Source organism: Podarcis pityusensis (assembly GCF_964106645.2).
Source record: "Podarcis pityusensis genome assembly, chromosome: 3".
Classification (NCBI taxonomy): Eukaryota; Metazoa; Chordata; class Lepidosauria; order Squamata; family Lacertidae; genus Podarcis; species Podarcis pityusensis.
In genome coordinates, this window is record NC_138026.1 from 77,438,599 (window position 1) to 77,450,780 (window position 12,182).

A 12,182-nucleotide genomic window follows, 5' to 3' on the forward strand; every position below is an offset into this window, starting at 1 on the left:
GATTGTTTTGATGTCTTCTCCACTTTCTCCTACCCCTGTACTTTCCAGGCTTATCGGTTAAACAAAATATCAGCACAGGTAGCCCGAAAAGCAGCCGATGATGTCACTGCTGAGACAGGTAAATGACATTCCAATATTTCTAACCTACTGGCTTCCAATTAGTTCACACATTAGCCTAGGATTACTGTTTCTCATTAGGCTAGAGTATGTAATTGCTGGAGGTGTCCTTCAGTGAAACATAATAATGCATAATAAAATAGGCACTATTCATTAGGGGCTCTTGTGGGTTCCAAATTCTGCTTAGATTCCAGATGTTAGTGTCAGTCAGTGCTATTCCCAAAACATTGCAGCTTGCATACTTGGTTTCTTATTTATACAAAATTACCTGAAGGTCAAGTAAACCGGCTTTAGTTTCTTGCAGATTCCAGCAATAGGCAACTCAAGTGCTGACTGGAAAACATGGTTTTCTTAAATTCCAGCAAAAACCCACTGTCTGGTTTCAAGGCTTAAATAGCTTTAAAGAGAAGGTGTTGTTTTCTCAAAATCAAGACTAGAAGAGACCAGTAATAGTTAAAGAGAGATCTCTTCAGTCTAGCTCACCTATGAGACTATTAAAAAAAAACATCTCCAGAATCTACTGCACATTTTGATCTTGGAGTATCTAACTAGTCTTGATAATTAGAATCTCGGTTCTTCTTGTAGAAGCCTTCAGCCAAATGCTGATTGCTAAGTTTGTCAATATGTGAAATTTGGGCTTTCTGCCCTTGTTGCGCCTTGAGGTTTGTTGTGACAATAGAAGCCACAAAAATAATTAAAATCAACAATAGGCTAAAAACAGATTGAAACACATGATCCACATTCTACATATCTGGATAGGCTTATCTAAATAATAATGCTTTTAGCAGGTCTGAAAAGCGTAGAGTGAAGGGGCTTGCCTTGTCTCATCTGCCTATCTACTTGTCCTTCCTGCCAATACCCCACAAGTCCCTTTGTCCCTATGTATAGTTTTGTCCAGCCCTATATTCTTTTTGGCTCCTCCCCCCCCCAACTCTGCCTGTTCACCACCTGTTGTTTCCTCAGTTCTGTGCATTTCAGATCACTTTCTGCTGTGTCCCACTTCCTATAGCTACCCTGTCTCTTGACAGCCTGTCTATCTCCTTTTTCCTTCCCTCCACCCATAACAAATAGCATCACAAAGTTTAGTCAGAACCGCTTCTCTCATTAGCCTAATTCAAGCTATATTCTTCACTAACCTTTCCTTTAGGCTCTTTTGTTTCTCTGAGACTTCTTCCCAGTTGTCATCCATATGCTGGATGCTGTTTTAATTCCTGCCAAAATGATAACTTCCCTTCCCCACATTGGAGCTGGACTGCAAACAGTTGTATTACTTGAGCAGCTGAACTATGCCAAAATACAACACCTGCTCACCCAAACTGTATTATCACTACAATGCTAAATAGTTTTTGTATTATTATTTTTTAAATGTATTTCCTATATTGGTACTTTGGAACTCCGCCCCACTGGATCCTTTGAAGTTCCTTGCTGCAGGATTGTGCCACTCAGCATCGGCATGGCAGGCAGGTTTTGCCCCTCTCATAATTGTTCCCAAGTGCAGTGCCATACTTTTATCAATTGGTCTGGATAGCACATGATGAAACACTGCTGTGTCTCTGCCCCATCATCCAAAGCCTGTTTCTCAAATATTATGTCTCTTCTTTGTAAAGGAAGGAAAAGATACGTGGCTGGTGCAATGGGTCCCACAAACAAGACCCTTTCTGTCTCCCCTTCAGTGGAAAAGCCAGATTACAGAAATGTCAGTAAGTATTTAGATTGTTATTCCAAAGACTGAGAGCAAATATTATTTATTTTGCTTTTTCTGTTTCTATCAGTTTAACACCAACACCACTTTTATAATATAGGCTGACCCATTAACGTGTTTTTGGTGAGTCCAGAGACTTCCAATTTTGATGCCAGTTCAAGTTTTTGTTGTGGTTCATAAATCTATTTCTAATTCCATATTAGAGGTGTCCACAATATCTTTGAGGAAGCTAATTAGAATTATTTGAGAGCCTAATAACTAATCTCATTCTGCTGTACATTGTGCCAAATAATAAAGAATTGCAGTGCAAAGTTACCTTCTTCCATGTCCACCAGTTGCGGAGGATATGAGAACCACATTTGTAGTCGGAATAGGTGTTTCATTGTCACTTCTAGCATAAAAGGGAATCTGTTATTATTGTGTTGCAGCTTTTGATGAGCTTGTGGAAGCATACACCGAACAAGCCAAAGGACTTCTTGATGGTGGAGCAGATATCATGTTAGTTGAAACCATATTTGATACAGCCAATGCCAAGGTGAGAATTCAAAGCAAACCCTTGAAAGTGCCATTTAAACAAACAAACAAACAAACAAACCCCACCCCACCCCATGTGAACTATAATTTAATTGATCACAAAGTTAGATGACACAAGTCAAAAGCAGATAAAACTCATTTTATTTAAAATTATAATATTGATTCTCTTTGTACAAGTGCATTAAACAAGGAACGATTGGGGGGGGGGCACTGGAACTGTTCTGCTGGAGTCCTTAATAGCTTGTAGTATTCTGGATGGGACCGTTAAAATTTCCTGGAAGGGGATGCCATGTATGACATGAAGTTAAGAAGCTCCTCTTCCTTGCACTGGATGGGGAAGCTTCAGGAAAGAGGAAAGAAGAAAAACGAGCCCTTTCCCCCACTTTATGGAGACCTTTCTCTTGATAATTAAACAACAGTGCTCCAAATCCGAGCCCTTTAGCGTTACATAGCACAGAGGGGCAGTGTTTTGGGTGGATGTAGAATGAGAGAAGTGTCCTTTCCTTCCCCTTGGTGAAGCCTGAACAGGACTACATGACTCCTCCAGGCTTGCTGAAGCCCTGAGTTAGAGGCTGGAGATAAGAAGAATGCTGCTGGATCAGTCTAAAGGCCTCTGTAGTCCAGCATTTGGTTCTCTCAGTGGCCAACCTGATGCTTTTAGGGAACTCACAACAAGGACAGCAGTGTGATAGCATTTTCTTCATTGGGATCCCCAGCAACCAGCATTCTTCCTCTGATTCTAGAGGCAGTGTATACACACACACACGCACACACACACACACACACACACACACACACACACGTGTGGCTGTTTTATGTATGTGCTTTGTGCAAGAATGGACGTATATGTTCGTGTGTTTGTATGAATATATATGTGTGTGGATGTGTTTGAATATATATGTGCGTGGATGTGGATGAGAAAGAGTGGGGTGTTCCCACCAACCTTTTGAATGGGCCTCACCCACCACTGACATGAACTGACTGGAAGGTTAGAGGCAGTGTGGACCTCAGGCTGAAAAAGGTTTCCCGCACCTGCCATAGATTCATGCAGTCTGGCCTGGATTTATTCTCACTGTGAAATTGCTGTTGGGCAACTTTTCCTGCAGTCACAGAGCCACATGAGAGACTATATTGTGGCTCCTTTATTGTTGGTCTTGTTTTTATTTAGGGGGTCATTGGTCTCCTCTAAAGAAAAAGCTGTTGGTGCTGGTCTAATCCTTCCCTCCCTACAACAAAACAAAATCTAAAAATGTGTAAGATGTTTGAAAACTCCAAAGTGGAAGGAAGGCATATCACCCACCCTTAATTTTTGTGATGTTTTCATTGCACAGGCAGCTCTCTTTGCGCTCCAGAAGTTGTTTGAGGAAGAGTATGACCCCAGACCATTGTTTGTAAGTATAAGAACTGAAAGAGTAACCGCATCTCTGTAATTCATTAGTTAATGCTCAACCATCTAAGAAATGAACACTTTGTTTTACAAACTATACGGTCTTGTATGTTACCTTGCACTTCGAGGTTCCTTTCATTAAAGTTCCCGACCTATGTTCTAGAGCATCAGTATCCTCTTATGATAACTATAAATAAATATGCGTTGGCATTTAGAAACCGCTTAATATTTAAAACGTCTCTTCAGCGGTATACAAAATAAGCAACAACAATGTAATTAAAATAAAAAATGCAACATGGAGCCAGTAAAACAGTATTATAAAAACAAAAATAGGAATTCAGAGACTGTGAACAAATAAAAGCAGGGTCCTATCTTGCCGGCTGGAGAAAGCTGAGGCCAAAAAGGAGGTCACTGAAAGATGTCTGAAGCAACTAATGGTTGCTTCTTCATATATTGCAGAGAAAAGGGCCTTCCACAGTACAGCAGCAATAGTGGAAAATCTGTAGTTTCAGAAGCTATACTACCTTTCCCCATTTGGCTGTTCTTTGAGTTTAAAATATGTTAGTCAAAATATACTGCCAGGAACCCCTCTGGTTCTGCTGTGTAAATATATATGTAAATGTGCAAACTTCTAGTGTGCAATTCTGCACTCCGTGTTCACGGAGTGACTCTCACTGGACTCTGTCTTTCCGTGCCATCTGCTGTCACGTTTGCTCTTCCAAGTGTGCTGAGATTCTCCTGGGCATACTTCAATAGCAGCTGAAGGCCTCCTGTGTCTTTAACCAACAGCATTTTTTTGCCAGCTCTTCCATATGGCCCCCATGCACAACTGTCTGCTCCTGCTGGGAGAAGCCTGCGTGCCTGGGACAAGAGCGGACAGTAAAATGTGCTGTTGAATGGACCCTGCAGATTGCAGCATGCTGAGAAGGGCACACATGGGAGCAGCTGGCAGGGGGGGAGAAGTTTGTCATAGAGTCCTGTGGGAAGCCGCCTGCCCACTGTGACAGGAAGGTGGGAAACAACCATTGTGCTTCTCTTGTCACATGAACGCCTTATCACTTTGGACAGCAATCCCTTGAGATCCAAGCTGAGATAGACCATTGGGTTAACTTCCACTTATTATGTGGTTCAGCTACCACTACTTATGTGGTTCAAGTAATATATATCTAACATACTGGTTCACCCTAATGTCTCTCAGTATCTCAGATATCAAAAGCTGTACTGCGGTTCTTATTCATTAGAAGCATGCATGAGAGCTTCCATTAGATCAGGGTGTTAGGAAATGCATCAGCCTGGTTCAGTAAAAGATACCTTATACCTCGGGTTATAAGTGGTACCTCGGGTTAAGTACTTAATTTGTTCCGGAGGTCCGTTCTTAACCTGAAACTGTTCTTAACCCGAAGCATCACTTTAGCTAATGGGGCCTCCCTCTGCCGTTGCACCACCACCACACAATTTCTGTTCTCATCCTGAAGCAAAGTTCTTAACCCGAGGTACTATTTCTGGGTTAGTGGAGTCTGTAACCTGAAGCGTATGTAACCTGAAGCATATGTAACCCTAGGTACCATTGTATTTTGTCTGTCACACTTACAGCATCTTAAGGCTGCAACATGGAGGAGTTATAATTGATTGAACTACAGGTTTATTGACTGCATTCATATGTCATGATCCTAGTTTGCTTGCTTACTATGTTTTAACAGCATGCTGGGGCACAGTGCACAATAATTTCTGGCTTGGATGGTTGAAACAAATTAGGAAGTCACAGTCTGAACCCAGAATCGTGGTTTGTTTCTGCCTAATAAGCCAGGATCACTAGCATGCCATAAACTATTTCTTATTGTTGGCTTGCGACTCTTGGCTTGTTGGAGAAAAACCATCCTCAGTTCAGTAGTCATGGGAAACTTAATTGTCTCTTCCTAGTTTATTCCCCCTACTTGTGCCAGGAGAGGAGCGAAGTAGGAATGATCAGGCAGAGTGTGCACCAGCATGCTGCTTGTACCCAATAAACCATAATAAGCCAGCAACCCTGGGTTATTGTGACGTGCAGATGTGACCATCATGTAATTAAAAAGGCTAGTATTTTGCAGTTATGTTGCTGCTAGCATCGGTTGTGTAATACATTATTGTTTCCATGGAAATCCTTTGTGGTTTTGAAGATTGTTCCATAATGAGAACATTGGAACCATCAGATTCTAGTTATAGGCAACGTTGGAAGCATAGTATTAAATAAGGGAAGGGTTGAGGACCTGTGGTGTTCAAAAGAATGTGAAAATGAATGCCTCAAATGCCAAATTATAGGGTTATGGGGGAGGAGGAGGAGGTTTTTTCTTCCTTTCTTTGCCTTGGTATAGAATAGGTGAGTATTCCTCTTAAAGGAGGGGTGGGAAGCTGATCGTCTGAGCAGAATCTCAAAAATCTGGTTAATTTTTTAGCATATTTGTGTTCTTTGTACAATTTCCTAACATCCCAAGTGCAAATTCAGATAAAAGTTCTTCCTCCCTCCCTTCCTTTGTCTTCAAATGGAGAAGGGAGCTATTCATTTACAAATCAATCTTTGTGACAGCTAAAACATTGTTTGCAGAGGTTGTTGCACAGAACCTTCATCATTCTGATTGCCTCTTGTTAATTTTTAACCAGGCATTGTTCATTTCAGATCTGCTGTTGCAGCCATCTTCATACAAGTTTTTTTTTTTGTCTCCCTCGCTGCTTCCCTTGTGGTGTTTAGGTATCGGGAACCATTGTCGATAAAAGCGGCCGTACTCTCTCTGGCCAGACTGGGGAAGCTTTCGTCATCAGTATATCTCACTGTGACCCACTTTGGTGAGAGAAGTAAATTTACTTACAATAAAGCTATTCAGTATTGATAGGCTCTGTGCCAGTTTTTCTAAAATCGATTCAGATGAATGGGGGTTGCGGTAGGATTGTGCGGACAATGTTTGGACCCCAGTCTAATGTATCCATCTGTTCTGCTTTTCAAAGCACTGATTTTCAAATTGTGTAGACAGCCTCCTTAGGGACATGTAGACCTAAGTCACTCACAGCTCTCTCCTGGTGTGCATCTTGATGGGCAGGAGGCAGAGCATCAACCTATTTCCTGCCCTTGCCAATCTGTTGTCCACTTCTTGCTGTCATTGCATATTGGCAGTCCTTGGCCCTCAGTGACCTTCAATGCATCCCATTTTGGATTGTCAAGCCAGCCTTTCCCTCTCCTCTGCCAAATCTCTCCACCTACTGAGTTTTTTTAGCCTGTCATGCCATTGTGATGTGGAGGACGGCATGCAGGGAGGGTCATCCCTACTCTTCTTTCTCCCCATATAAATCATGCTGCATCCAGCCTGCCAAATAGCTGTTTGCTGGGCTAGGTGGAAGTGTGAGATGGTTGTGAAGGATGAACGTGTAGGCAGGTCACTTCCATGTGTCGTTCTCCATTTGTAAATCGTGTGAGTGTGAGTATGTGACCCGCTCTGACCACATCTGCTGACATGGGGCTTCCAACTGCCCACCTACTGCCCCGTGTATGTCTCTTGGGGGCAAAATGTTTGTTCATTCCTTCCGCCAGTGCTTAGGACCAATGCACTGATTTGTTGTTGTTTTTTAAGTGCAACCTTTTATAACTTCCAGTGGGAATTACAGAAAAGGACTAGGTACACGATGCACAGTGAGAATATAAGCATTCTTGAGTCATTTTGGGGCCTGCCTTCCTCCTTACCTTACTCTTGCCACCCTGGAGCTTCAGGGAGATCACCAGATGAGGCTTGTAGAGACAGACAGAGACAGATGGTGGTGAAATGACGCAGAGAGAAATTCAGCAGCTTAAGGTGAAAAAGGAGCCTGAGCCAAAGAGAAAGAAGGCGGAAGCTTATAAATCAACCATGACTTAGCAGCATAGAGTGAAATTGTATTTATCTGTGGTTTGATAAGGATGACAGCATTAGCTATCCTTATCTGTGCTCCAGCATTTGTTGAGTAATGGGTCTATAAGTTAAATTCAGGGGTTGTTTTTTGTGTGTTTTGTTTTAAATGGCCTCCCTTTCTTGTTCATTTTTCTCTTTTTTTGGACAGCCTTTCTAAACAATGTTATAAGTGTGTGTGTGTGTGTGTGTGTGTGCGCGCGCGCACACACACACACACACACACACAGAGCTGTGTGGAGACCTATTTTACAAGTAATTGTATAAAACCTCTTTTTAAACTATTTGATTAGTTTAAAATATGTCAGCTGTTTGCTTGTGGGTCAAGCCAAAGAGGTCAGAAATGTTGTTAGTGATCTTGCTATGCTGATAACCACATACATCCTCTTATCTTGGACAGTGTGGGCTGAAGAAGCTTCCACCTATTGCAGAGAAGCTACTGCAGGGCTTCCAGAAGAAGGTACTAGCCAGGTCCAGAATCAAATGTGCCTAGCTTCAGAGAAGGAACTATACTGGGCATCTTTAGACAAGGGTGGTCTCTGGTGCTCAAAGACATCATAATGCCTTACTGGGAAAGAGGAATGAGTATGCTAACACTGCGGGGAGCTATTCATTTGGCACACACACCTCAGGATTCTTATTTACTGTTGGTTCCTTCCAGCGTGGCCCCAGGAAGGATTTTGCTGTTGTTGTTGGCTTTCAGGACAGAAAAGATGCTTGTTAGTGGAAGAGTTTACATATTGCATATCTGAACTCCTGAATTTGAACTCCAGAATCTTGGGTAGCAAGTATTCAATAATTTCTCTGTTTGTGGTCTCCAGTAACCCTTCCGCTTTAAGCTGAAAACTCTTCTATTCCATTAAGCTTAAAGGTAAAGGTAAAGGTACCCCTGCCCGTACGGGCCAGTCGTGTCCGACTCTAGGGTTGTGTGCCCATCTCATTTAAGAGGCCGGGGGCCAGCGCTGTCCAGAGACACTTCCGGGTCACGTGGCCAGCGTGATGAAGCTGCTCTGGCGAGCCGGCACCAGCGCAGCACACGGAAACGCCGTTTACCTTCCCGCTATTAAGCGGTACCTATTTATCTACTTGCACTTAGGGTGCTTTCGAACTGCTAGGTGGGCAGGAGCTGGGACCGAAAGACGGGAGCTCACCCCGCTGCGGGGATTCGAACCACCAACCATACGATCGGCAAGCCCTAGGCACTGTGGTTTTACCCACAGCGCCACCCGCGTCCCTACACCATTAAGCTTAGGCAGGCAATTAAGAATACACCTTTCCATAATAGTTAGCTGATTTCTGATTTTAACTTTTTCTTATATGGACTTTCTTGTACTGTCTTATGTATAATAGTAAACAGCTCTGATTTTTTTAATGAATAGCAGTTTATAAACATTTCAGTAAACAAACAAACATATTGCCACTCATGGGCTAGATGCACAATTTGTCAGACTTACGAGCTTGTTGTTTTCATCATTAATCTTTTCAGAGTTTCCTGGCAAGAGGAATTGATTGTTAAACCACTCTGAGAATTGTAGTTCTGTGAGGGGAATAGCGGTCTAATAAGAACTCTCAGCAACTATAATAAACTACAATTACCAGGATTATTTAGGGGAAGCAAGGACTATTTAAAGTGATACAATACTGTTTTAAACATACAGTTCAGATGGGGCCTAAGAATTTTTCTAGTTCTGGTGTTGGTACTTAATTGTTGCGTTCCTGAATTTGATAGGATGACACAAATGACCACAGGAAAAATATTTTTATTCAACTGTATTTGAGATCTGAGGAGAGAACCTCTGCTTATAATTTGAGTTTAAGACCTGACTTTGTTCATATTTCTGATGCAGATGTTTACACTAATAACCTGGTGAGAGGCTGCTGAGGCTCTTTCTGTGTAAAAAATAAAATAAATCAGCCTCAAAAGAATCAAAGGTGAATAATTCAATTACACAATCTTAACACTATCCCTAGGCATATGAGGCAGATGTACACTCAAGTTCTTCCCTGGTTTAAAAATATTATCAAAAGCAGGAAAATAACCAGGTAGGTGATTTGATAGCAGGCTTTTGTGACTTCGACCTCATATATGTGGTGGTCTCAAGTGGTGGTCTCCAGCTACTGACCAGACAGACCTGCTTAGCTTCAGCAAGGTGGGTGCATCATGTGCCCTCAGATCACAACCTGGGACTTTGTGGGTGTCTGAATGGTTCTTTTTTTTTAACAGCAGTTTGTTTGTAACAAGCTAACAAACTAGTATTTTCAGTGGGGTTTTTTTTTTGTGTCTCAATCAAAACAAATAATATATCTACATACATACCTATAATCTATATTGGTCTTTCTAGCATCGGACTAAACTGTGCCTTGGGGGCAGTGGAAATGAGGCCCTTCATTGAAGCTATTGGGAAGTGTACAACAGCCTACATTATTTGCTATCCCAATGCAGGTATGGACAGATTTGTGGGAATTTTCTGTTTTTGCTTATCATTAAGTGATAAATCTTGTAAATCAACATGATGTGCATTTCTAACACAGCTGCAACAGCATACTTCATAATTATGTTATCTGCAGTCAACTTAATTATTATGCAAATGAAGCTGCATGATAAAACCCTGCCAAATTCAAGACAATTATTATGGTTTGAACATGTGGAAGCACCCTTGGAGGGGGCCTGGTTGATACCTTTCTGTCTCTCCACTGTCTGGTTACGTCTTGATGGGATAGATGAGCAGTGGCTGTGTCTTAGCTGTATGAAGACTAGGTGCTATTAGACTGTCCATTATGCAGCCACATTCTTCATACATCTTTCTATTTAGGAAATCTAGATTATAGGCAAGGCGCAAAATGGGATACAGTGATACATTTGAAGGTTGTAAATCGGAGCTCACGCAGAGTGAAAACTCTTGCCTTGCAATTTGTTTACCCCTGCTCTTTATTTGTTTTAGAGTCTTTCTTACCCTGCTTCTCAGCTGAAGAGATCCCCAGAGTAGTTTACTTAAAATAAAGACAGACCCTGCCTGCTGACTTGCAATCCAAACCACATGACACAAAAGGAGAAAGAGATGTAGAGGGAAGAGGGGGCAAAACAAACTGGCACCAGTTCTTAAAATTAAACAGTTTTGTGGGGGTTTTTTTGCAATGACCAACTGGAATGGAAACCATTCAGGGACAGAAGAAGCTGGTCTTAAAGCGGAACTGATGGAATGCCCCCCCCTTTTCCACCACTACTACATGTGTGTGCATCCCCTTATAAAAACTATCCTGGATCCTTTTGAATAAGCATTGCAGACAAGCTCAGGGGCATAGATGAGCAGCTCTAGGAATTTTCTTCTACAGAAGAGACCTGATGTGATTTAGGACTTACAAATGGATTTTCTATATATTGCCCTTGTATCCACGGTAGATTAGGCTGGGATACCGTGACTGGCACAAGGTTCCCCAGTGAAATTCTTTATATATATATATATATATATATATATTCAAATACAAAACAAAATTATACACTCCATACATCTTAGTTACATCTTATTTCTCTTTTTTCGACTTCCCTCAACTTGTCTGCGAATCCTTCATATTTTAACTTTAAACACATTTCTATTTTATTGTTTATATTATTACTGTGAACTTCATCCCATTTTAATACTTATTTCCCATCACAATGCTTCATTAAAACTTACAAACGTAATCTGATTATCACTTAATTTTTGTAAATATTCAATAAATTTTTCCCAATCTTCTGTGACTCTTTGATCTTGTCGGTTTCGGATCCTTCCTGTCATTCTGTCCAATTCTGCGTAGTCTATCATTTTTGTGGTTCCCCAGTGAAATTCACGGTTGTGTGGATTTGCCTGTTCTATTTTGACACGCTGGTTCTTTTTAATATATCAGCCAACCAAGATTTATGTCCTGCTTTTTTATAAAATATCCAAGGTATCACAATCAGTATTAAAATAGTCTGCCCCATACTGGCTCCAGTTTGTATATGGTTTATCCAAGATCTTTGTTTCTCTATGTTTGTGTGTGTATGAGCACTGGAGAGTATGATGTCAGCAGCCAGAACTGGAAAATGGAGTATAATGTTGCTCAGAATAGGGACCCTATTTCCACTTCACCTTGCCAGTATCTGAATGGAAGTGACTTCGGTCCAGAAGCTCATGACAGATATTAAACCTCCAAGTGAGGCAGATTTATGATCAAAAGAGCCTTGATAAAAACTCTTGATGGTAGGTTAAGTGAGTTGATATGAATAAACATTTTGAGCCCGGTCTTGTAATGCTTCCTTGGTATTGTGATGTCTTCCACTGAAGTCTGTATGCTTGAAATTTGAAGCGCTAATTTTGATGTATAATTGGTTACATACTATTATTTTCTGCAGTAAGCAAACACTTTCTGTGGAAAAAGATGTGAATGAATCTTTGGATGACACTTAAATTGGTGCCTACCATTTAAACACTGAAACAACTGCTTCTCCATTCTGCTAATGCATTTGCTGATGTTTTAGTAAACTAGGACATTTGTTTTTAGAAAGAAAGGG

The 12,182-nt window shown here is 41.3% G+C and overlaps 1 protein-coding gene across 6 annotated transcripts in view; it reads left to right on the top strand.

Annotated features, from left to right (window-relative positions):
- The window catches only part of MTR (5-methyltetrahydrofolate-homocysteine methyltransferase), a 67,188-nt gene that overhangs the window by 11,170 nt on the left and 43,836 nt on the right, over positions 1–12,182 (top strand). For 3 of the 6 annotated variants that reach the window (XM_080997649.1, XM_080997644.1, XM_080997645.1), the window contains exons 4-9: positions 49–118; positions 1,725–1,817; positions 2,248–2,354; positions 3,685–3,744; positions 6,466–6,560; positions 9,994–10,094. In XM_080997649.1, coding sequence (XP_080853775.1) covers positions 49–118; positions 1,725–1,817; positions 2,248–2,354; positions 3,685–3,744; positions 6,466–6,560; positions 9,994–10,094 — 526 coding nt within the window. Of the gene's footprint in view, positions 1–48; positions 119–1,724; positions 1,818–2,247; positions 2,355–3,684; positions 3,745–5,955; positions 6,097–6,465; positions 6,561–7,075; positions 7,187–9,993; positions 10,095–12,182 lie in introns of those variants that run through there. The other 3 variants (XM_080997646.1, XM_080997647.1, XM_080997648.1) reach the window with 3 other exon arrangements.